The sequence below is a fragment of the Zootoca vivipara genome, chromosome 7 (genome assembly GCF_963506605.1).
Source record: "Zootoca vivipara chromosome 7, rZooViv1.1, whole genome shotgun sequence".
NCBI lineage: Eukaryota > Metazoa > Chordata > Lepidosauria > Squamata > Lacertidae > Zootoca > Zootoca vivipara.
In genome coordinates, this window is record NC_083282.1 from 3,566,423 (window position 1) to 3,593,432 (window position 27,010).

Here is a 27,010-nt window from a genome sequence, read left to right on the forward strand (position 1 = left end):
CAGGTCTACACATGCAGCAGAATGGAATGCACCACTTCAGACTGCAGGTAGGGAATGTAATTTTCTAATGGTTCCTTGTGGGAAGGAACCCTACTATACCAATTAGAAAGGTTCTAGCCCAGCCCACACTTTATAGTGCTAGAATTCTAATTGCAGGGAGATGAAGCAGGTTAATGCAAAAGAGCATTATAAAAATATGATTCCACAAATGTCATTCCACCAATTCAGAACGTTCAACAAGTCTCAGATCCATGAGTTTTGGGCTCAGATGAAGAGATACTGTAAGGGACAGAAGGTACAGAGACCCCCCTTCCATCCTGAGGAGTAGTTCCTCCACCAGCAGCAGCGTCAGCAGCGAGGGGGAAGAGTCCAGCGAGGGAGGAGGAAGAAGGGGACAGGGCTCTGGCAGGATGGCAGAGCCTCTGCTGGACGTGAGACAGGAAGAGAGAGAGGGGGAAGAGGGGGAGAAGGAAAACATGGAAAGGAGAGCCTTCTTCCCTCCGGTTCCGGAATTACGCCGGAGGAAACGGGGGAGGAGATTTGGAGTGCCCCGGCTCTTATGTTGGAAGAAAACGCGGGAACCTCCATTCCAGGGTTCTGGGTCAGACTGAAAACATGTGTCCTGTACAGCTCTAGCACTGTAAACAGCCTGCACATAATAAAAGCATGAAAAGGCAACGGTCTGGAGAGTCGTTACTCTAGAGTAGTCACAACGCCACCTCTGTGACAGATACGGTAACTCTGAAACAGCAACAAAAATTAGCTGGCAACAACATGTGAATTGTTGAGGTTTTTTTTTTTTAAATGTACTTTTATTTTATAATTACTGTATGCCACATTGTGGGTTTCCTTGTACAGAAAAAACAGCTTATACTTTTTAAGTAATTCAATTTTAGGCTGAGGCTCATCCCTCAAAAAGGGAGATGCAGTTAGTTGCCTCTTACTCACTTGGGATGTTTACAGAGTTCTTTCCAAGAACTGCTGGACAAGTGAAGCTGGAATTTACTCTGTTTTCCCACCAATCCCGATGGCAAAAATGGCATGAAAGCAAACAAGGTGACTGACAATAGCTGTTTTTTTCTCATCAGCCAAGCACAACCAAGCCAGCTCTCCACAGTGACTTTAGCTCCAAGTTGGATGGGTCATCCTGTATATCTTGGCAGGGAGTTTGGGCAATATTCCTAGGAAGCCTAGTGTCTGTGCAGTGCTCTGGCTACAACCCACACTCAAAATCCCACGGGCCTCAAATCCTTTTTCATTAAATATTTGATTGCATAAACAAACTTTTAGTGTCAAAGCAAACTTAGCATGATATGATTGCTTGTTTTGCATTTGCCAAATGCAGAAGGGACACAGAGCTGGTTCACATAAAATGCTGAGAAAACCATTAAAGCCATAAAATGTGTTCCACTCACAAACACCTCATTACACGTGCTGTTAAGTGTGCCTACTGAATCAAGCATGAAGCTGATTGTATTGAGCTCGAAACAGATTATAAAATCTGCTCCAGAGGATGGTGGTGCAGGATTCAGATTTACCTTTCACATCAGCCACAAATCTCTATGTTTAAGACCCTCTATCCTTGAAAGGAAGAGTCACAAGCACGGATCATAAATAGTACACAATATGGATCACAAGATTACTGTACCCCAGATAAGTGGTGTGGGAGAGAGGGGAGCAGCAGCAGTAGTTGGTTTGAAAGAAACTTTTCCAGTCTCCAGGGGCGGGGGGTGGAGAGGACAAGAGAACAAAAAGGGAACAGTATGGCAGAAGGCCCGTAAAAAGGAGAGATTAAAGACAACAGAAAGTGTTTGAGGGTACAGAAGGAGCAAGCAGAGGGGATTTGGGGGGGGGGGTAGAATTGGAGGAAGGAGCCTGATTGTGGAATGTTCTTCCCAGAGAGGCTCACCTGGCACCTACCTTAAGATTTTTTCAGGACAGGTGAAGATCTCTTTATTCCTCAAAAAAAGTTTAATGCTTATATATATATATATATATATATATATATATATATATATATATATATAGTACAATTCTTATTCTATTGTTTTAGATTTTAATGTCTATTTTACAATTGTCCATCTGTCTATCTATCTAGGCAAGTCACCCATCAGTCAGGATAAAAAAGTTGTAAACCAATGAATTTCAGGTTACACAAAGTCATGTCACCACACAGAAGCAAACATGTCTCACTTAACTTGAATAATTGAAAAGAGAAAGCAATGTATTTTTGCATCCCTGGAATGGGGTGTAGGGCCTTGAAGATATAGACTAATAGCTTGATGCTGATGTGGAAGGAACGTAAGAGCTAAAACAATTTAAAAACAAGAGAAAGTTTTACTGGACAAATAGGGGCTCTCTCTTTACACATTTCATCTTTCCCAAGAAACACGTTTAAATGTTTTAATATTAAAGAGGTATGCCTTAAAACAAGCTGTATGTGGGTATGCAAGAATTGTGTGGTGAACACTGCCAATGTCACTTCCCCACCCCCCAAACAAGCACTTCAAGGCACCAGCAAGAAGTTCCTGATACCCTGTACTCTTCATTCTCCTGTATCTCTGGCACCAGTCCTGATCTCCAGCACCAGCAGAGCACTAAGGAAGCACAACTCACACACATCACCCTTTCTGTCTTTCCTGGAACAGGGGCTGAGGACAAGTGGCAGCCACAACAACAAGAGGTTGCGACAGGCACAGCAGCAGAAGCAGAGAGAGATTTAAAAGGTGCCCCTAGCCAGTAATATCCAATTCCTGGGTGCTGACACCAAGCAATTCCATCACACAGCTAAATGCTTGGCCAACTTCCATGAAAACCGCTGGGAATGCCTTCTCTCATCTGCTAAATCCCAGATTCAAAGCAGGGGAAGGCAAAAACAAATTGGTTTTGTTTTTTTCATGCAGTTGTCCAATTTTCAAAAGAAAGATACATGAAATAAAACAGAAGTCCTTCCTGTTCTCATTTGAAGAAGAGGCAGCTGTTCAAGATGCCATAGTTGTTTTGACTCAAAGTTCTCCAAATATATCCCAGCAGTACATCAGCCTTGCAGTTCCATCTCAATGTGCCAGAAACAAAGCACAGCACCTGCAGAAATATTCTTGCTCCCTTCCCTTTCATCCCTACCCAGCCACATGAACTCAAGTCAAAAAGAAGCAGCCTTGCTTTCATAAACTTTTTGCGGGGTATTGATTATGCCACAACCAGCTGTCAACTGGGAACAGGCAGTGGGATCTCAGCCACCCACAGTGCCGAAGCACGCAGGTGTTCCACAGAGCACCCCAAAGAGCTCCAGAACTTAGCCACTAGAGAGGAAAAGGCAAATTAATTCAGCTTTTGAACCCATTCACATGATGCTGACTGTTGTGGACCTTATGGAGGCCAATCTAAGGGTAGACACAGGAATGCACATTTCACAGAGCTATTTTTCACTGCAGAAGCTGCAGCTGATAAAGAATGGGGATGAATAAGATCTTCCTCTTGGGTTTTCCTCGTTGGCATTCCCGGCATAATTCCAGAGCATTGTTTAAAATTTTGGTACTATTCTATAAGTGTTTTTTTATCTTGTCATTGTCAAGTGTTCCTCAATCTCTTGCCATGGTGCAGCCTACAACATTTATTGGAATGAGGGGAGGGGAGGTTATGCGCTGTGGCTTGAGGCCACATCAATGAACCACACATGAGAAGAAGCAACAACTGATTTATTGAAACTGCTCTGTGCTCCTTGTATGAGAGATAGTTGGTGTCAAGGAGTATGAAAAACTAATATAATATTTTGTTGGGCTTAATATGAAAGCTTTCAGATCACACAGAATTATATCTGAAACAGAATACAGCACTTCTGTTTTTCTTGGGTCAATCTACCACACATCAGCTAATGAGGCAGACCTACCAAAGGCACATTCTTTATAAAAATGTGTTTTGCTTCACAAGAGTCTTGTGCTATCCTTATGCTATATTTTAATTTTACAGGGACAGAACTTTTATCCACAGGAAAAAAAGTGACACTAACCCCAGATTTAAGTCCCCAGTATTCTATCCTGCCTGGATTATATAGCATCCTACAAAACTGAAAATACTTTTGGACATCTACACTTAAGCACAACAAAGAGCTTCTGAACTGATTTCAATGCAGATTGCATGCATGAGAAAAGCTATATACTGTATCTTTCTGTGCATAAGACAATGATTTTTGGGGGTTGTCTTAAACATGGAGGGTGAATGGACAGAGGTGTGAGCTTGGGCTCTGGTGCAGGCAGCCTGGCCTTGAGTTTGGGCAACCCTAACTTTGGCCAACTTCCCTCAAAAAAGCTCAACAACTTTGGTTGACCTCCCTAAAAAAGCTCAAAGTTGTTCTGTTTGATGTTTAAAATATAGATTTCCTTAATTTGGGGTTCAAAAAAATAGGGGTTGTCTTATACATGGTGGCGTCTTATACACGGAAAAATACAGTAATTAAGGAGATCTATTCTTTCAGCCAGCAGGAGGTGCTGTGATCTGCTGATAGAGGAAAATTGGCACATCCCTAACTGCTGCACCTGGATTTTTATAGACGCTGTCTGTTGTGTAATTGTAGACTTGGCAAAACACATGGTTCCAAATTGCAAGGGAGGGGAATGGCTTCATCCGTATGGAATTAGCTCTTAAAAGAAAAATCAGCTGTATGCAAGAGAAACCTACAGCTTGCCTGGTGCTAAGTATTAACCAACGTACAATGATCTTCTTAGTGAGATCAAGACTTCAAATTGTACACAAGGGAGCCAGGCAAAATGCAGCTGGAAATGGTCAAAAACACAATTGTCGACTTATGCAGTCAACGTGTAAAGTCATGTAAGGATACTGGTGCATTCCCACCAAATGACTGCAGTGGGGGCGAAGGAGGAAAATCTTACAGTGCTGGAGCAGCAGCACAATCTTCATAAACATTTTCTCGCTTTGTAGATCTATAGAAAGTAGTTCCTGTACATATTATGTACCAGTTTCATTTATCAAAAATGACATTATTAGACATCTCTAAGGAGCTTGCTTGGAAAATGAATTTATTCCTACCCATACATTTCAGTATCATCAACCATACATACTCAGAGCCAGAATTAAGGTTGTATTGGAGTTAACAAACAGTATTTTTGATGGGGGAAGGTGATGACAGCACAAATATCAGAGTGCATGTGAAAAGCTGAAATATGCTCAAGGCCTCCATTCCTGCCTTCTGAGGTGCCAGAACCTAAAAGAAGATTCTGCTAAATCCCTGACCGGAGTGAGCTCATCAGCTGCAAATCGAGATACAACGTGGTGGCATGCTTTTGCGTAGTCAATGAAACAGATGTAGATGTTTTTCTGGAACTCTCTAGCTTTCTCCATAAGCCTGCCTTGTAGAATTTTAAGCATAACCTTGAAACAGAAAATGGCTTCACCCCGGTATGGCTTCCTTTTATCACATACATAGCCCAACAGGACAATGATAAAAATACACCAACAGCATACAAATCAATATGGCTAACCTGATCCAAAACACTCACCCACCCCACTCACACACGAAACAAAGACCACAAATGAACAACCATACCCTAGGCCATCCCCAACATCTCTCACCACCAAAGGAACACAAGTGAACAGCAGAGAACCTGCACAAGCGACGCTGACAAAAACCCCTCACATATATTAAGTAAAATAGAAACATCATCACCTGACCTCCCCATCTCCCCCCATCTACTTCTATCCCCCTCTTTCTTCCCAATGTCTCAACAAATGAAACTGATTTGTAAAAATGTTACGAGAGATATTGCATATATCTTTGTAAATCAAGAAAATCTTTAACTAGCACAAATGGAGTTTAATATTTCTGTGTTTATCCTTCCTGGGACTGAACTGTCTATTCATTAGAAATTACCAGTGTTGAAAATCTGTAAAAAGCTTTTACAGATTTCTTGATGGACAGGACAGCAAGGATCCATCTGTGCAATGGAAAATTGGGTGCATGCCTATTTGTTTTGATATAAAGGCCTGGATGTGGTAATTTATGTGCTCGCATCTCCTTGTCCCCACGAGGGATAGTTCTCCTCTTTACCCCTGGAAAAATTCTTAATTGTGAAGAGGTACATAGAATCATAGAGTTGGAAGAGACCACAAGGGCCATCCAGTCCAACCCCCTGCCAAGCAGGAAACACCATCAAAGCATTCTTGACATATGGCTGTCAAGCCTCTGCTTAAAGACCTCCAAAGAAGGAGACTCCACCACACTCCTTGGCAGCAAATTCCACTGCCGAAGAGGGAGGATCTCACCTTCTGCTGCTTAGCCAAAGCCTAATCCTTCCCAACAAGCCTATAAAACAGTTTCACTATCACAACTAACTAATATAAATGGATCCCTGCCTCTTCTTCCCACTAAAGATCCACAGGAGATGCAGTTTTCGGAAGAGATTAATAATGATGGCATCCTTAAAAAGAATTATCAAAATTTCTTGGAAGGGGGCATTATACCCTCCAAATTTGCAATGGATTCCTTTATACGTTCTGCATTGAAACATAACACACTTACCCTACGGAATGATACCACATAGAATGTATCTCCCCTTCTGTGAATTGCTTCAAACAAATCTTGGTAGTTTTGTGGAGAAGCATAATAAACTTGTAGCTCATTCCCTGAGTTCCTGCTGAAATAAATGAGAAGAAAATGCTAGAACCAATAAGAATTGCATGCACAGGACACTATTTAATAATGTGCTTTAAAATTTGCAGTGGCTTGTTACTGGGCCAGGTTCAAGATTCTTGTATTAATTTACAAGGTCCTTAACAATTTGGGTCCAGGATATCTTAAGGATCACCTGGTCACTTGTATCCCTGCCTGATCACGGAGGTCTTTGAGGGAGTCTCTGTTAGGGCTCAGATGCATGGCTCATAACTACGAGAAGCCATGCATTCAGGGTCATAGGCCCAAGCCTGTAGAATTCCCTCCCAATGGAGATTATACAGGCACCTTCCTTCCTGAACTCCAAGCACATGGCAAATACTTTCTTATTGCAGAAGGCCTTTGAAGGCAGTGTTTCTGTTTGGTTTCATGGAACCTCGGTTTTCGAACGTAATCTGTTCTGGAAGACTGTTCAACTTCTGAAACAATCGAAAACCAAAAACGCAATACAGAAGCCTCAATACAATAGGGAAACTCAAAATGGAAGCAGCCTCAGAAGTTCGACTTCCGAGACGTATTCGAAAACAGAAGCATTTACTTCTTGGTTTATGGTGTTCGGGTTCTGAAACGTTTGTCAACGGAGACGTTCAAAAACCGAAGTGCTACTAAAAAAAATTATTCTCTGTATTGTTTATTTTTATGCATATCACTTAAAAATGCTAATGATTATTCAGTATATAAATGCCATAAATAAACAAATACTATCTGAAACACACATGCTCAGTTTTATAAAATTCACTCCTGCAAAATCATGGTGATAGACACAATATTTATTTCCTGCAAAAAGGAGTTGGAAAAAATTGTGGAGGACAAATCAACTAACAGATAGGTCCCAATTAGAAGAAGCCTCTCTTAATGATTCTCAGAAGACAATGGATGAAAGCTAAGTTTGAGGGGAACTGCCAGCTAGGACGCCTTCAGCAAAACAACTATGATTTTAAGTTTTAGTGGTTGTAAAGTAGAATTTAGTTTAGATTTATTATTTTTTATTATTGCTGCGCTGGGGCACGGGAGACCAAGGAATTTACTTCTCTAGGGAAAATGTTGGAACTTGCATCCAATGGAAGAGTAATGCCAACAAAATATTACGAAGGATGACTCCATCTTCACTCACCCAACACTGTTGTCTGTGTACGGAAGAGCCATCAGCTCAGAATTCGCTTTTTCTCCTGAAGCATTCTGGGGTGGGGGAGGGGGTGGAGAGACAGTGTGATTACACAGAGAGAAATTACTCTTCATTCAACTGAACATGGTCTGATTGAGGTGTGCATGCAATGGGCCAGATCTATTAAAAAAAACTTTTGTGGAGGTTGTATATATGAACATGAAATCCCAGTTAATTTTCTGGCTCATTAAATACTATAAAATATAAAATCATCTTCAGTAATCAGGTACAAAGATGTAAGAATTATCAGGGTCATAATCCAACTGAGTCAGAGTACATCTATTGAAATCAATAAACTTAAGTACACTTATTTCAATGGGCCTACTCTGTGTATGACTTAGCTGGATATCACCATAGTTTGTTCTTTCTTTTATGCATTTATACAGCTTTTATACAAACACCCTACAGCAGGCATCCCCAAACTGCGGCCTTCCAGATGTTTTGGCCTACAACTCCCATGATCCCTAGCTAACAGGACCAGTGGTCAGGCATGATGGGAATTGTAATCCAAAACATCTGAAGGGCCAAAGTTTGGGGGTGCCTGCCCTACAGTATCCATAATATATCCTTTTTCATAGGACTTTTTTTTATTGAATTTATATACCACTCTATACCTGAAGGGCAGTTCACAGAACAAAATCAGAATATAAAAACCACAAAATACATAACCAAAATAAAAACAAGAACCAAATACAGTGGAACCTCAGTTTATGAACACCTCGGTTTATGAATTTTCGGTTTATGAACGCCACGGACCCATCTGGAACGGATTAATTCACTTTCCATTACTTTTAATGGGAAAGTTCGCTTCAGTTTATGAACGCTTCAGTTTATGAACAGACTTCCGGAACCAATTACACCCATGCTTCAGTTTATGAACGCTTCAGTTTAAGTACTTCGCGGACCCGTCTGGAACGGATTAATCCACTTTCCATTACTTTCAATGGAAAAGTTCGCTTTAGTTTATGAACGGTTACTCCGCGGACCGTCTGGAACGGATTAATCCACTTTCCATTACTTTCAATGGGAAAGTTCGCTTCAGTTTATGAACAGACTTCCGGAACCAATTGTGTTCATAAACCGAGGTACCACTGTACCCCCCAAACCCCACATTTTAAAGGGGCATAGGATGTCAATCAAATCAACCAAAGGCCTGGTTAAAAAGGAATGTTTTTGCCTGGTGCCTATAATGAAGGCAAAATTCCCTGGGGAAAGCATTCCAGAGACGGGGAGTCACTACAGAGAAGGCCCGTTCTTGTGTTGCCACCCTCCAGACCTCACGAGGAGGCACACAAAGAAGGGACTCAGAAGATGATCTCAGGATCAGGTAGGTTGATAGGGAAAGAGGCAGTCCTTGAGGTATTGCGCTCCTGAGCCTTTTAAGGCTTTATAGGTCAAAGCCAGCACTTTGAATTGGGCCTGGAAACTAATCGGTAGCCAGTGCAGTCAGACCAGGATCTGTGTAATATGCTCAAACCATCTTGCTTTGGTGAGCAGCCTGGCCGTTGAATTCTGCACTAGCTGAAATTTCCAAACCGTCTTCAGAGGCAGCCCTACGTATAATGCATTGCAGTAATCTAAGACTGAGGTTACCAGAGCATAGACAACAGTAGCTAGGCTATCCCTGTCCAGATAGGGGTGTGGCTGGGCCACCAACCGAAGCTGATGGAAGGCACTCTGGGCCACTTCCTAGTCCATCTCTCCAGTCCATCTCTCCATGGCATTCTAAGCAAACCTTGATTGGCTGCATATACTGACATTCTACCCATTTGCGTCTCAAGTCTTCCTTTATATGATGTTATCTGCTGCTCATATGTCAACTCCCACTTGTAGGTTAGCTTGAATATTGTACCCTCTTAAGATATTTTCCAAAACTATTTTTGGCTCTTCTCTTATCTATAACTCATCCTTGTTTCTTAATTTTGCATTCACAGTTACTACTTTTGTCTATTCTATCAATTACTCTAGCTTTAGCAGTTGCGTATAAAAAGAAGTTAATCATCAATTGGTACCCCTAGTAGGAAGGCCTCAGGTCTTTTGGGGGAATGTGAATTTAAGAATCTTTTAAAATCCTGTATGGATCATTTCCCAATACTCTCTAGCATATTTACATGACCGCCACACGTGCCGCAGGGTTCCTTCTACCTCGTGGTACTTCCAGCATAAATTATTTTCTGTGCATTTTCACCAATTTGCTGGGTTTCAAGTACCACTGGTACATCATCTTTTGTAAGTTTTCTTTAATAAGATAGCAGGCAGAGAAATTCATGGTTCCCCCTCCAAAATTTCTCTCAAGCAGACATTTCCATATTGTAATCAATGTCTATAGCCCATTTAGTCATTGTCGCTTTTACCATCTCATATTTAGTCTTCCAGTCCAATAGCAGTTTTTAATGGATAGCACCACAGTTTACTTTTAGGAACACTGAAGGTACAACGTTTTGTGCACAAAAATGTTCATAGGGGTGTTTTACACAACTACAGTGGTACCTTGGTTTACAAACACAATTGGTTCCGGAAGTCTGTATTTAACCTGAAGCGTACTTAACCTGAAGCGAACTTTCCCATTGAAAGTAATGGAAAGTGGATTAATCCGTTCCAGACAGGTCCGCGGAGTACTTAAACTGAAAATACTCAAACCGAGGCGTAATTAAACCGAGGTATGACTGTAATCCTTTCAAACAATTAAATCTTAAAACTTTTTTTTTGTATCAAATTATTTGGGCTACAGGGAAACTATAGAATATAATCCAAGCAACCCACGAGATGCAGAACTTCAGACATCATCCTGACTTGGCCACCGTACTCCTTGCTTTGGTAACTTCCACACTGGATTACCACAATGCAGTCCATGTGACGCTGCCCTTGAAGACGACTCAGAAGCTTCAATTAGCTGAAAATGCAGCAGCCAGATTACTGGCTGGGGTTGCCTTTACAACTGTTGTAAAACAGCTGCATTGACTGACAGTTCATTTCCAGGACCAATTCAAGATGGTCATGTTAGTGTTCAAAGCCCTAAATAACTTAAGCCCCAAATATCTGAAAGGGCCTCCCAGGTATTATGACCAGCAGAGGAGGTCTTCTTGGTAGTTCCATCTCCCTCAGAAGTTTGGGGAGTGGCAGCCCAGGATAGGGCATTCCCTGTAGTAATCCCCCTCCCCATAGAGATGTGTCTGGTTTCTTCACTATGCAGTTTTCAGAGAATGAAGACACACCTCTTTACCCTGGCCTTTGGCACCTGAGATGTGTGCTTTCAGGACCCACCCAATTCCTGTGAATGTAATACAGTGGTACCTCGGTTTAAGTACGCAATTGGTTCCGGAAGTCTGTACTTAACCTGAAGCATACTTAAGCTGAAGCGAATTTTCCCACTGAAAGTAATGGAAAGTGGATTAATCCGTTCCAGACGGTCCGCGGAGTTCTTAAACTGAAAGTACTCAAACCGAAGCGTACTTAAACCGAGGTATGACTGTAGGTTTAAATATTTTAAATTATGTATTTTAAATAGTGTAATCTGTCCTGGGACCTACTGGTGAAGGGCAGGTAACAAATTTAATCATGATTGCTGTATCATCGAATCTGATTACAGGAGTGGCAACTGCATCATGTAAATAAAGCAAAAATGAAGCCTAAAATGTTTGAATATAGTAATATGTTTGTTTGGGAAGGCAAGTGGAAGCGCCAAGGCCCAATCCACTCCTAGGGAGCTTCCATTCTGTTCCTCAGTCCAGCTCCTGATCCCAATAATTCCTACGTCTCGTTGGCCATCTCAACCACTTTTCTTGCACAAGGTAACAAGCAGCAGCATAAACATACCTGGATGGGCTGAGCTTTTTGCTGCTGACTATTTAACATCCTTGATTTTGTCCTTTCTTCTTCATGTCTATGAACCCAGCCTCGCAGCTCATGCCTCAACCTGTAAAATGCAATACTACAGTTATATTTTTCTTGAGAAACAAAGAAAACCCTCTCTACAACCGATAAAGATATTGAAAAGTGAGACGAAAAGCTGTTTTTGACACGGATATAGAGAGTCCCAATAATGACCTGGGTTAATTCCAAGGGCGGGGGGGTGGGGTGGAGAAAGAGTGCCCGAAAGGGCTCCTTTCGGCTGCTTCTCAGAAGCGGCCAAAAGGAGCCCTTTCTGTTGCGTCCGGGGGGAGAGGAAGAGCAGCCCGGGGGGGAGTCACCCGCCGCCCACCCCTCCTTCCCTGCTCCATGAAGCATCTCCTCTGCTACCCTGCGCCTCCACCGCGTTCAGCGAGAAACGGAAGGCAGCGGAGGGATGCTGCTTGTTCTTCCCCGCCAACCCCGTTTGCAAAAACAAGACTGCTTGGTGTTGGTGGGAAGCAACCAGCAGCATCTCCTCCACCCGACCCCCGCCACGTTCAGCGAGAAAGCCAGTGTCGGAAGGGGGCGGGGGAGGCAGGGGAAGCCGGACTGGTCCCTCCACCGCCGCTGCCTCCTTCGCTCCCCCTCCCAGCCTTTTAGAGGAGGAAAACCAGGGGAAAAAATTCTTGTTTTCCTCCACTAAAAACTAGGTGCGCCCTACGGAGCAAAAAATACGGTATTTGAAAGCCATTTGGTGATTTAGCTGGTTTTTACATAAATAAGGATAAAACCGAAATGTTAGTGAAAAATATGGAACAGCATATTGAATTGGTTAAATGGTTTGAAAATTAATAAAATATTACTGGGGGGGGGGAGGGGAGATTCAAACCTCTGAATGTACACTAGCCATTCAGCTAGATCTACCGGTAAACTAAAAGCTTTGGCAATGCGCACCTGGAAAAACTTTGCATAGCCACAAGTCCTTGGGCTTATCAGACATGAAACACAACCATCCTGACTGAGCATATTGCTTACCTGAGTGACTCTGTGCGATTGATCATTGGCTGGCAAGGTGGGGGAGAAATGTATATTATTGGTTCCTCCGTAACTACCATCAATGCTTTATTATTCGAAACTGAATGCTTATACCTAGAAGAGGGGGAATACAAAGCCTTAGATATTTGTTCAAAGGAAACATACCTTGAAGAAAAGAAATGTGAAGTTTGTGTAATAATATATATGCTGTTTAGTTTATCCTTTATAGGATAGTTTTATTTTGTATTCCTTTGAATATTTTTATAGGCTGCATGCCTGTATAATAAATTGATTACAAACATGAAACATCAAAAATACAAAGCCATAGAACAATACAAGGCTGCTGCAACCAACTGAGATGCCTCAGTTTTAGATCCCAAATGTGTGAGGTGGCTTACTAATCCTGGAAGACAAAGAGTTGATAAACACAACAGACATTCAATGGAATTCATCTCACCACCACCACCCATACTTCAGGACAAAAATACAACCCAGGAGAAAAGCAAATAAGTGCATCTAAGCTGTCATTGCAATGAGCGGATGGACTACACTATCCTCATTTAAAAACAAGCAAATTGCAAAAAAGATAACATCAGCCCAAATTTGTCTCAATAACTCAAGTGACCAAAATAAAGACATGCATAATCTGAAACTGATTTTAATTGTTTTTACGTGTGGAAGAGTTTTTAATTCGTTTTATATATGGGACTGCATAATTGCTTTGTGAAATTGCTTAAATAGATTTTATGGGATGCAATTCTTAAATGGAATTAAAAGCAACCAATGGGAAAGTTTCATTTCCCAAAAATTATTCTGTTTCACTCAAAGAATCTAGGACATTTTGTCCAGGATGGGAAAGAAAGCGTGGGAAATCACACTTAGGGACAAAGATGGGGGCTGGGTTCTCTGGCTAGACCATTCTGTGACTTCTGAGGGAAACTGTAAATGCACTATAGTGACTATACTTTCCAGATTAAATATTTTTTTTGTGCTAGGGTTGTGCAGTGGCAAGTGTAAAACATGAATCAGGTGCAGTGCATTGACCAGGGAGGAGGGGAGGGGGTTCCACAGCTCTCAACAATATGAGATGGCATCCCTTCTCCTTCTGCTCCCCCCTGTGAAAAGAAAAAAGGAATAGGAAATATCAGCAAAATGTAGATTTCAAGCAAGGAGCCACCCTTTCTATATTAAATTTGTTGGGTGTCTGTACTAAGTATATTTAATGTATATTAAATATTAAATGTATATAAAATATACACTAAATAAACATTGATGGAGATACCTAATTAAATAAAAATGCTCACTAAAGGCTATTTTCATTCCTGCCCTATTGTTAGGCATGTACCTGCAGGATTGCAATGGTCATGTCACTGCCCACAATAGGGAATACACCTGTCTCCTTCCCCATCAAGGCCTGCACCATCATTTTCATCTAAGTTACATTGCTACTTTGAGACAGTGCTCGCATACTCAACCAAATGACCTACCCCTGTACATTTCAAAGAAAAACCCTAAGGAATAGCTATCCGACTACTCCCTTCTAGTGCAGCAGATGCTAACCATTTTGAATGCTGTTTGTTTTGAACAGTTAGGCCCATGAAATGGGGGTGGTGTGAGAGAGATACAGTAATCCTAATGGTTTAAAAGTAGATTAGGAAGTCATCATCCTAAAGCTGGCACTTCAAAAAAAGGAATGAAAGTTAGGGTGGAAGAACTGCAAGATACAAAACAGGAAGCCTTAAATATGGCGAACGGGAGGAGGGAGGAGACACAAGGTGGGCAGTCAAGATGCAGGAGCACTGGCAGGACGGCGGTCTCACAAAAGCTCAGTTTGGAGGGTGAGGTGAGGAGTGTATGGTGCCTGGCTGCAGATTAGAGCTGAGAAGAGACCATTAAATGTGTCCAGAAAATGGTTCCTGGAACCTTGGGAAGCAGTCTCAGTGGAATGGAATATGAAAAAGACAGACTGGAGAGGGTGGAGAGCAGGGAGAGAAGAGAGAAGAGAACTAGAGGCAGCAGGTGTAAATGAAATAAAACCAGGCCAGGCCAACCAACGCTCAGAGAGGCAAGACAGATAAGCCAACAACAACAACAGGAAGGGAAGGGCTGGGCAGGAGCAAAGGCCAAACAAAATGCAAAGGGGAAACCCACACCACCTCCATTGGCATCATGTCCCTCTGTCTCTGTGATCTAAGATGCAGCAAACAGGTCAGGAATCCATGGCATAACTTTACTTCTCCAAGCTCCTCTCCAAATGGTATTTATTCTGCAGAGCTCACACAGACACACAGCTAGCACTCCTTCAAGAGGTTGTGCCTATAGAATCTTTCTTGCAAAGACATTACAAAGCTTCTTGTCCTGCTGCCTGCTTTCCAAAACATTCTCAGCTATTCATGCTTTGGCACATATGTGGTTGGCTATTAAAAAAAAATGCTGGAAAGGAAAGGCTCCAATAGGATGGAACAACCTATTAGCTGAAAAAGCCAAAGCTTCAATCTGGAGATGATTAAGTGCACATCTCATCTATTGCCTAAAGTAAACCTCTGTAACAAGCCAACAAGAGCATTAGCAGAGAAGAAGGCAAATGCTTTTCAGGCTATACATGGAGCAGGCAGAAGCCACAGGCTCACTTGGGGCATCAGGACCAAATGCACACACACAGAAACAGCTTAAGAAGAGATGCAAACATATCCCTTGAAATGCTCAGACAGCCAGACACAGGAAGGAACCTTGTCTTGAACTGCTGGGAGTGGGGCAGGGTGAGAGAAATGCTGAAAGCAGAATTTTATAAAGAACTAGATAATCTGACTATAATCAGCATTTATTTTTATTATTTCATTTATTACCCACTCTTCACCCTAAGATCCCAGGGCGGGTTACGACATTACAGCACAATATTAAAAATAGTTTAAAATAACTTACAATTACAGAAATAAGGCGCGTTAAAGTTTTTAAAAGCAGGCTTTTCTGCAAAATGTGTTTATGCCCGGCAAAATATCTATGTATGAGTTGTGAGGAAGAGAACTTGAGAAAGTTACATATGTGTGTAAATCAAGCTATTGGGTGCAACCACTGGCCAAATTAAAAGAGACGGTGTATTTATTCATTTATATCCCACCATTCCTCCAAGGAGCTCAAGGTGGCACACATAGTACTCTGCCTCTACATTATATCCTTATAACAGCCCTGTGAGGGGAAGGCTGAGAGAGTGAAGGAGTGACCTGAGGTCACACAGTGAACTTCATGGCTGAGTGAGGATTTGAACCCTGGTCTCCCAGGTCTTAGTCCAATACTCTAACCACTACACTTCACTGGCTCTGATATCTACAGTTCCTCAACTTAATAATTTTCAAAGGATTTTATCTGTGTGGGTGCTGTTTATTGACTTGGATGTTAATATGGAGCCAAACATACCCAAGCATACCACCTCTCTCTACAGTAGGGCCCTCATGGCCCATAGCTGGAACCTAGCCTGCTCAGCCACCTGGGACTATGTACACTCAAGCTTCAGGGTCCTTCTCAGGCACAGAAGGGTGAGGGGAAATGGTTTAATTAAAAACTGGCAAGCAGTATGAAGCCTCTGGATTGGTCATACCCAGCATAAAATACCAGGCTTTTGGCCTTCTACCATTGCCTGGTCAAAGCAGTCACTTCTACGTACTGCTTTTCAGGCTCAAGTCCTCAACTATAGTTCCAGCAGCAGAGAGCAGGAATTCAAGGTGTAGGAGTGTGTGTGTGTGTGTGTGTGTGTGTGTGTGTGTGTGTGTGTGTGTAATCCCCATTCCAGATTTGGGGACAGTTCTTCATAATCCCAGACTTGCCTTGACATGACGGGGACTTCTCAAACTACAATTTGGAGAACTGATTTGCTTTTCATGCCTATTGTTTCATGCCAGAGCTATAAAGTGCGTCAATCTGCCCCTGTGCAGAAGGAAAACTAACCTGCCCACAAACGCCTTTCCAACTTCACTCCTAGAGGTTGCTGCAATGTTTGGAACACACATTTTCCAGATGGAAGTTACAGCTGAAGGAGCTATTTCAAATTGGGGCTATTTTTTGGAGGCTTTTCTCTCTCTGAACAAAATGTATGTTAATCCAATACCCCAGAACAACAGCCCAGATGGTCAAAGGCATTTTTCAGCAATACTAGGGAGATTCATAATGGAAAAACATCAAGTTGCATGAATATGAGCTGGAACAGTGTATGCCCTGGAAGGCTGTAGGCTAAAGACAGAAACCAGGATAGAACGTGCTTCACAAAAGCACATATGAGCTAAAAACTAGGAGAGGCTTCTGCTGGCATCTACGTACCCTCCTAAGAAATGAAGCATCTCTTACCCTGAAGCTGAAAAGGGAAAGATGAGCAGCATGCTTTGTATTATAATCAACAATACTATTTCAAATTATTATTTGGTGTCAGCACATAGGATGCAGCCAGACACCGAACCCTGTTAGAGACACAGAAAGCTGGTTTGTGCCGATTTAACATGAAAAGTGGGAAGCAATTTTGTTCATAAATGCAGCTCTTCACCCCACATACACTCAAACACATTCAAGTGGCCAAAAATAACCAAGAGCACTGACTGGCCATGTGGCCCAACCGCCAGGTCAAACCCTGTCATCTATCAACTGAATGTGGCTTAAACCCCACACCCCTATTAATTTAGTCTGGATTCTGGTCTTGCTGTTCCTCTGTTCCCCTGACACTGCTTCTCCAATTCATGCCTATACTTTGCTAAGTTCTTCTACTTCCATGCACCTTTCAACCCCAGTTCCTATCTTGGCTCTTCTCCCGCACTGTTGGCCCATTTGCTCTCTCACTTCCAGTGTCAAGCACCCAGACCACCATCATCTACAACCTGAAGTTTGTTTCCAGCTTTGATCTTTCTGCCTGGTCTTGGCCAGATTCAGGTGTACATTGAACTGGATATGGAGATCAAATCAGGACAAAGATAATCAGGTAGTTATCTGTGTTATATTATCCTAATAAATGAGCCTGTCGGAATTTCTGCATTTTGCATCCAAAGTATATATTTTTATAGGCAGTCTCACAAAGAGAGCATTACGGCAGTCCAACCTGGATGTGACCAAGACAAACATTACCATGGCAGGTTCAGTGTCAAACTCCCTCTAAAAGCATGCTTCCAACACAGGCCGTGCCCCTCTCAACAAAGAATAGCAGGGGAGTCTTGTCACACCAACCATCAGAGGTGCTTAAAGGCCTATACACTTCTCAGTTCTGACTTGGGATAAGTGGGGGCCAGTACTGGTCCTTGTCGCACTATCTTAAGAAAAACTGCAGGGGCAAGGCCCTGACCTCCTTCACAAGTCAAGAGATGAGAAGCAGGTGGGGTGAGGCCATGATGTTAGCTGCAGAAGTGGCTTGGGAAGCACAGTGCCTCACTGTTTTCCAAGCATATCCAAGTCAGAAATATAATATACACCCACCATCAGTGAACACAATCATGGACTCTGGATCCAAGTGGAATTGTAGAGCACTATAACCCCACCCATTTACTGCTTGTGTATGTATAAGGTGTTGGAAACAGGAAGCCAAGATAATGTATGCTTTAATACTCACCCATCATTATTCCTGCCATCTGTTTCCTGAGGTACACTTGCAGAGAATTCAAGAAGGTGCCTGCTCTGGTGGGCAGAACTACCACGAAGTTCAGTAGAGCTGGGGCCCCATTCAAGCACACTGAAAGCAAATGATAAAGCTGTGAGTTTCAGGAGTGAACCACAGCCAGATCCCCCCATTCATTTACCTATACCAGGCATCCCCAAACTTCAGCCCTCCAGATGTTTTGGACTACAATTTCCATCTTCCCTGACCACTGGTCCTGCTAGCTAGGGATCATGGGAGTTGTAGGCCAAAACATCTGGAGGGCCACAGTTTGGGGATGCCTGACCTATACTATTGCTTAGCTGAACCTAGGCCTGGAACATTTGAGTTGGTTCACTATTCAGATTTGGCAACTCCTAACTAGCCAAGGCTGATCTTAAATTGATTTACAGCATCTGTACAATTTCTCACCTGCCCTTCACCATAAGGGCCCAGGGTGGGTTACATTAACAGCATACACAATTATAAAAACAGACGGAACCATTATAACAATAAAACAAGGAAAGTTATTCCAAATGGAGAACAGTAATTTAAAAAGTTGCTGTAGCCCATCTCACCTGAAATATCAACCCACTTAAGCAAGACACTATTCTCTTTGCCTTAGCACTTCCCCACAATGGCCACATGGTTATTATAAGGTTCATAGATATAATATGCAAACTGCATTGAAAACTGCTATACAAATCAGGAGAAGGGAACCTCTGCTCCTCCAGATGTACTCCAATTCCCATCAGCTCCAGCCAGCAAGCTCCGGCCAGGGATGATGGAAGTTTTAGTCCAACATCTGGAGGGCCACAGGCTTCACTACCCCAATAAAATGCTTACTATTCTTGATAGCAAAGCCTCACCAATGGAATCCCTTGCCTAGGAAAAGCCATATGGTTACTGCATTGTCTTCTTTTAAGAGACTACTAAATACTACCGTACCTTATTTAGTTGAAAACAGTATTCTGAGAGTTTGATTTTAGTGTGGTGTTGAGTTTTGTCATTAAGTATTTGGATTTTTTTAGCATTTTGAAATATTGATGGCATCTTGCTAGAGGGCATGGTTACTGGTCATTAACTATCTCTGTTCAGGGCTACAGAACAACAGAAGCACCAGCAATCAAAATCAGAGAGAGCGTATTTGGGTGTGGCTTGCATTGTATTGCAAAGGATAATCAGCTACCTTGTGATATCAGCCTGCCCTCCACCTTCCTTGATTAGCAAAGCACACGTTTGCTCAGTGACGCTTCCTCTGGGCCACATGTCAAATTGATGGATTGGAAATCCATCTCTGCCAGCAAACTTAACTGGGTCTGATTTGTAAATCTGCCCAAAAAACAAACCCCTGTGCAATCAAAATGTCAGATTTTTTTTAAAAAAATTAAGCAGTACAGTAACTGCTCTGCTCCAGCCAACAGTGATATCATCTGAAACATATGCCTGGTTATAAAAGTTTTCTGAGGACAGAATAATCCTTGAATTAGAGCTGGGAAGCTTCCAAGAGCATAAATGAAAAACTGACAAGGGCTGGCAAATGCCAGGAGCAGAGACTGCTCCCCCTTCAGACAGAACTTCCACAACACTTCCTCCAGCCAGCCCATTCTTGAAAATTAACCTGGTTAGGGCACCATCTTCTGGGCCACTTTAGAATAAACATTGGAATCTTTCATCTTCCAATTGGTGCTAAATACAGATACAAATAACTGCTGGCCTTTCTATTTTCGGAAGGAGAGTGGTCACTGCTTCATTGACCCAGTACAGGACAACCTGATTATTATTATTTTTTGCTTTGGCTATAAAACAGCATGCAGCACAAACTTACACTTGGCTAGAGCGTGGTGCTGATAATGCCAAGGCTGCAGAGTCAATCCCTGTATGGGGCAACTGCATATTCATAGAATATTCCTGCATTGCAGAGGGTTGGACTAGATAATCCTCAAGATCCCTCCCAACTCTACGGTTCTATGATTCTATAGTCACTCAAAGTGAGCCTCACCATGTTCAATAGTGTGCATAGGGTTACAGTCTTAGTCTGCAAAGAGTTTTTAGATCAACATCTGTAGACTGCCACACCAAACGGTGGCATGTGTGAAGACGAGCTTCTCTGTCTTTCCCCAGCTCAACTAATGGCTCTCAACATTAAATAGCTCTTTGTCCAAATTTCCCCCTTGACTTCTTGAAAAGCAGAGATCCCACAAGTGATGTTATCTTTTCTGACTAACTGCTCACAAGCCCAGCAGTTGTGTCCGACATAAACTGGCCCAGTTCAATGAGTGAGTCTGGCCATCCTTTTCCCACTATTAGAGGGCAGAAATTCAGAGTGGCTCCTTTGGCTGGCGCTACTTCTCAGATATAACATTCTCAAGATGCACTTCCCATACAAGATACACTTGCCTCACTTTCCATGGAAAGGCACCGACATGGATGGCAAAGGCACCAATGAGAGACCTGCATTTCAGAAGAATAATCCATCCAGCTACTGACGAATACAGAATTAGTCCATGTGAGGGAAAACAACAGCCACACCCTTTTTAATGTGATGGCTCAAAGTTACCACTGCATCTTCCAGAAGTGTAAACATAAGAGAAAAGCTTACTCCTGACACGGTCATTGTCTAACTTTATTTTCAAACTTTCTGTCATCAAGGAGCCCTTTCCATGTTGGTTTGAAATGGCAAAGAACCTTTGTGTTTCTGCCTTGCAGTCACCATACTTTGCAATAGATGCTGTTGCAGATTCTGCTGTGAGCAACTGATTCACCGAAGGTGTTGGCCAGGTTTACTGGAAAATGCTGTCCTGTGGATGCACATTGTAGTGAGATATCAGCAATTAGGGGTTTTTACCTATTGACCTCAGTAAGCCACCAGAGAGCTTGAGAATAAAAATCAAAGGATGCATCTCTGTTTTGAAACCACCTCTGGGTATATTGTTGCCTGATGAGGGTGTTGGAAAGGAGCCTCACCTTAGTCTGTCATAATTCAGCACTACGAAGGCTAGGAGCACCATCACACAGAGTGCTCTTCTCTTTGGAGGGGAGCCTTTGAGATTCTGGTTCTGGAAAAGAAGAAAAGCATTAGAGAAAAATAAAGAGTGAATACAGACAGTATTACTCCACTCCTTCCAACATTAAGAATGCCATTATTATTTGTGCCAAAAGGGGGTAGCAGCATCAATCATAGTGACTTAATATTGTTGACATTCCTCACATATTCACCCAAATACAGCATCAGCTGTGATCTTGATTAACAACCAACAGGGAAAACAGCACTCTATTTGATCTTTCAACGGCATCCTTCTCAACATTCTTAAGATTGCTTAAGTGACCCCATATCCTTGGCAGAGGGCCTTGAAGAGCACATGTGAATCCTCAAGGCTGAAAATGTCTACCCTCCAATTCAGATAGCATAAAATATTGCTGTGCAAGATTCTGCATACGTATGGAAGGCAATGCTCCCACTGACAGGAAGTCCGTTAGGTGAATTAAAAATAAGTATAGACGATAAAAGGAAGGCAATGCTCCTAATGCCATCCTTCATCTGATCTAGGTCCCAAAGCCTTGGTTCTTAAGTGGTACGTGGGCAAGTGAAGAAGAGGAAGCAGAGTGATCAACCACACCTGAATCCATCCATTTAAAGCAGAAGTTACAATGATCAGCAGATTCCACAGCCTAGAAATGCTTAATCCAGGTTCCCTTGTCAGCACGTTACCACAGTAAACAATCTCCTTCAACATGCTTAATTCTCACAACCCCACACCTACTTCCACTGCCAGTTCATCCAGCTGCCTCTTCAGAGTGCTATTCTCTCTCTTAAGGTGATCGTTCTCCAACAAGGCTGACTTCAACCTAGCCTCCAAACCCAGCATATATTCCTTTTTCTTCCTGCGTGATTGACAAGCTGATTCACGGTTCTTTATCATACGTTGCTGCCGTCTCAGAACGTTCATCTATGAATGAGGGACAGGGAACTTGTTAATGCTAGAATGTTATCATACTTGTAAAGAAAGGGGCACGTTGTTACATAAGCAAAAAAGTTACAAATTTTTATATGGGGAGGAGAGGGAGAAATTGGGTGGAGGGAGCCAACGAAATTGTTTATTGGAAAAAAGAAACATGAAATTCAGGAGATTTTTACTATGGTACTTGATGCTTTGATCCAGAACTCTTATTTCAACTTCAACCTTCTCTAAATTTCATTAAGATGCATTCACCATGTAAGCAACTGCATTTAAAACCATGGTGTTCTTTTCAGTCAGACACAGCTTTATTTAATAATCCTATTTATTTGTAATACTCAAGCCAAACTCTCCTGAAATGTTTTATAGCTTGTATTTCAGCCTTGGCTAATCTAGCATTTAAATGCTCTGCAAATAATATTGCAATTTATTCCCACAGAACAACGCTGGGAAGCACCCAGTATTTTGGCTTGTGTTTCGTTAAGGGAAATGGGAGCTTTTACTCCTCTCTGGGAGTGCTGTGGGTTCCTTCCTATCTAGCTTAGTCAGAGACATTTTGCCTGGTTATGTTTACAATCTGGTGACAAGTGACAAAGCCATTTTTTTTTGCTGGGGGGGGAGGGGGGGGAGACAGGACACACTGCTATGCTTTCTGAATCAGCAGGCTGATGAAGAGAGAGGCTCAATGAAGCTAAGGTTTCAAGTCTCCCTGGCTTGAGAGAAACCTGGAACTGGAAGCACTCTTGGATCCTGTCAGCCTCAATGACCCCAAGGCACCAGGTGAATGGCACCAGAAGCTACCTGACATACCATTAAGGTGTGAGAGAAGTGAAGGGGTCAGCCAAACAAGCAAGTCAGCAGGTGACTTATTCTATGAACCACCCCAAGATCTTATGATGAAGGGCAATATATAAATCTAATTAACAACATGTGACAGAGGCTTAGTTCTCACTGAACTGCACTACTTCTCACGACATGCTCCTCCATGCTCCCACAATCTTTCGACACCAAAAACTAGGATAAAACAAAGTTCTAACATTGTTTAAATCTGTCCCTGACTTTTTAAAAGGCAGGGCATTCCCTGCATTCCATCCCCATGTGGACCTTCAGTTTGAAGTGGTCCAGCCCAGTCATAGCTTTACCACTGCAGTGATAATTACCGCACACAAAAATGGACATGCAGCCCTGAGCTGGCTGGCAAAAGCCATGAGGCAGCAACTTCCAGGGAGGGTGGGGACTGGGACCCCTAGTATAGAAAAAACAGCTCAACAAAGCTTTGCTTCTCTGCCCTGCAACCACACTCAACAACAACTTCAGCATAACTGGGAAAAAGAAGTTCAATAATGCCATCTATATGCATATTTTTTTTCTTTTAAGGGGATTGATAAAATCTTGGGGCAGGGAAGAAGATGGCTCAAACTGGGCCATCCTTGGAGCCACCTCCACCTCCAGGGGGGGAAATCAGGAAATGAGTAAGTCAGGAAAACAGATCAGGCACAACAGTGGAAATATGAAATAGGCATAATTGTGGAAATAGTGTATCCCAGGCATCCCCAAACTTCGGCCCTCCAGATGTTTTGGACTACAATCCCCATCATCCCTGACCACTGGTCCTGTTAGCTAGGGATCATGGGAGTTGTAGGCTAGAACATCTGGAGGGCCGCAGTTTGGGGATGCCTGGTGTATCCAGTTCTGCATTTCCTTCATAATCCTAATGTGTGGGTGGGATCACTTTTTAAAATATATTGTATTATATTTCCACAAATTTCACATAACCATAAAACAATAATATTTCATTATTTATATTGCTCATAGTTCAAATCCTGCTCATGAATTCATCATATTATAGCTCTTTAAATAGCCTTCCATTCCGCCATAAAACAATCATCATTATTTTACATGTCAGCTTTGCTGATTCAGAATAGCCTATCATTTTGCCTATCCATTTTTCTTTGGTAGGAACTTCTTCATCTTTCCATTTCTGTGCATAAAGTATCCTAGCTGCTGTTGTCACATACCATAAACAACATAACAATTTTTTTGAACTTCTGTCTCTATAATCCCTAGGAGAGCCCTAAATGATACTATTGTTGCTAAGGGTTTTCGTAAGTTTTCTTGGAATCCTAAAAGAAGATTTGAAGCAAAAACTCTCTAGGTGCAAGGGGCAATTACAAACATTTGTTAGAAAGAACTTACATCCATGCTAGTATTTGGGGAAGCGGCATGAAGAACAGGCTTAGCCTCTGTAAGTTTTCCAGTGGCCAAACTCTTTCCTACAGTTTGTGGCAATACATTGACAGCATGGCCTGGTAGTGGTGTGACTCCCCCGGTGACAGCAATGGCTGGATTGGTGGCAGGAAGGATTCCGGTTGCCTGAAAATGCACCACGGCAGGCTGAGAAAGCATTACCGGCTGGCCTGAAATAGAGAGAAACAGTACTGCAGAACTGATTTATCACCCAAAGAAACAGATTTCTATGCATGTTAAGTCTTGTCCCTTGGCAGCTGTATCAAGAGGAGACCTGATTTATTGCCCAAAGTTGAAGCTGCTTAAAGGTCTCTGTCAAATCAGGCCAAAGTCTTCTAGTCCAGTGTTTCTCAACCTTTTTTGGGCCAAGGCACACTTGTTCCATGAAAAAAATCACGAGGCACACCACCATTAAAAAAGTTAAAAAAATTAACTCTGTGCCGCCCTATATTGACTATATAATTATGACTGTAAGAAACACTTGCCAATTGCTGTGTTGGTTGCAATCTCCTGTAATAAGGCTTCACAAGCCGCTGATTTCTCTGCCAGCACAATCCTTTGCTCAGCAAGTTTCAGGTTGAGCTCATCCAGCCAGCTTCTTTAAGTTTGTCTAAAACCACCCTCCCGTGGTGGTGGCTGTTGAGAGCTGTGCTCGCTCCGCGTCGTGAGCCGGCCGGCTTCCTTTCCGGCGGGTCAGCGCTGCCTATTGGCGGCTGCCAGGCACGTGACAATGCAAATCGCCCTTCTCGTCACCGCACGTCACGGCACACCAGCCAGCGTCTCGCGGCACACTAGTGTGCCGCGGAACAGCGGTTGAGAAACGCTGTTCTAGTCCAGCCCTAGATTTTCAGCAGTGGCCAATCAAACACTTTCAGGAAGCTTAGAAGCAGAAGAAAGCTTGAGGTGTATTTCTTATTTATTACGACTCAGTGTCAGATAATCAGAGACATTCCACCTTGGCTGCTGAAGAGTACTAATGTATACGCTAATTGATGGGTACGTTCTTCTTTGTGAATCATGTTGAGTTCTTTTTTTAAAAAAATTGAAAGACAACGAATAAATGTTTAAAGTTTGCATCCTCCATTAGAATCATAGAGTCGGAAGAGACCACAAGGGCCATCCAGTCCAACCCCCTGCCAAGCAGGAAACACCATCAAAGCATTCTTGACATATGGCTGTCAAGCCTCCGCTTAAAGACCTCCAAAGGAGGAGACTCCACCACACTCCTTGGCAGCAAATTCCACTGCCGAACAGCTCTTACTGTCAAGAAGTTCTTCCTAATGTTTAGGTGGAATCTTCTTTCTTGTAGTTTGAATCCACTGCTCCATGTCCGCTTCTCTGGAGCAGCAGAAAACAACCTTTCACCCTCTTCTATATGACATCCGTCTCATTGGTATTGCCTGAAGTTGTTCTTTTAGTATCTCCCTTTTAACAAAGGGAGCATTAATTCATAATCCTTTTAAAAGTCATCTATGCTTGTGCACATAGATGGCTCTTTGCATCCTTGGTCTTACTACAGAAAGGACCTACAAAGTGGTACTTGACCGTTTCACCACTGGGTGCCAAAATTGAACATGCATAATGCGCCTGAGGGTTGAAGCTGCTTAATTGCGTACATTAAAGATAGTTCTATTAAAGCAATTTAAAAACATTGGCAACCCACTTTGCTTAAGAAAACTGGCACTGATCCAGTTTCCTTTTCACACATGAGAGCCAAGCTTTCCACCCTCCACCAACTGCTCACATACCTTTTGCAGGTGCTGGCTGGATAGCAACAACTGGTTGCTGCTTTGGTAATGCCAAGAGTGTTTGAAGAGCTGGAATGACAATAGCTTTTGCATGAACACTGAGGCTGGTCTGAGGCTCCCGAAAGGCAGGCAACAAAAGTTTAGGTTGAACCGCAGGTTTGGAGGCTAGCTGACTACATCGACTGGAGGTCACAGGAGATCTATTTGCTGGAGAACAGAATGAAACTGGATTGAAATTGAAGTGTTCTTCCAAAAAGATTACAATTACTGGTTCCTTTTTATCCAGGATAAGCAGTCATGCACCTCAACTGAGGAGACAGCATCGGCAGGAGAGCAGGGAGGAACGCAAGAACATAGGAAGCTGCCTTATATAGTCAGATCCTTGTGATGATCTAGTTCAGTATTGTCTACACCAGGGACGTCCAGCTTCCAAGAGACTGCGATCTACTCACAGTATTAAAAAAAACTGGCAGTGATCTACCCATTGTCAGAGTTGTTGAGCTTTTTTGAGGGAGGCAGAGTTGTTGAGCTTTTTCTTTTTGGGACTACACTAACTAGCAGCAATTCTCTAGGGTTTCAGACAAGGGATCTCCTATCTGGATGCATTGCTACTGAAGTATGAGTCCCTCCTCAAATAGAAAATGCATCAGATGAAGGGAACCATTCAAGACAGCCGAAGCACAGAATCTGCTTTTAAACATCGACAAAACCTGGAAGCTACTTATGATTAAAACT

The 27,010-nt window shown here is 42.5% G+C and overlaps 1 protein-coding gene across 6 annotated transcripts in view; it reads right to left on the reverse strand.

The window, feature by feature from the left end:
- Window positions 1-27,010, reverse strand: part of ATF6 (activating transcription factor 6) — a 127,946-nt gene that overhangs the window by 71,487 nt on the left and 29,449 nt on the right. For 5 of the 6 annotated variants that reach the window (XR_009557854.1, XM_060276592.1, XM_035123586.2 and 2 more), the window contains exons 6-14: window positions 26,276-26,482; window positions 24,477-24,697; window positions 22,086-22,271; window positions 21,289-21,380; window positions 18,298-18,417; window positions 12,717-12,830; window positions 11,667-11,766; window positions 7,800-7,864; window positions 6,536-6,650 (exon numbers count right to left, since the gene is read on the reverse strand). Coding sequence is in view for 5 of the 6 variants with exons in the window: in XM_060276592.1 (XP_060132575.1) it covers window positions 6,536-6,650; window positions 7,800-7,864; window positions 11,667-11,766; window positions 12,717-12,830; window positions 18,298-18,417; window positions 21,289-21,380; window positions 22,086-22,271; window positions 24,477-24,697; window positions 26,276-26,482 (1,220 nt within the window). In the remaining variant the exon portion in view is untranslated. The remainder of the gene's footprint in view (window positions 1-6,535; window positions 6,651-7,799; window positions 7,865-11,666; window positions 11,767-12,716; window positions 12,831-18,297; window positions 18,418-21,288; window positions 21,381-22,085; window positions 22,272-24,476; window positions 24,698-26,275; window positions 26,483-27,010) is intronic. The other variant, XM_060276590.1, reaches the window with a different exon arrangement.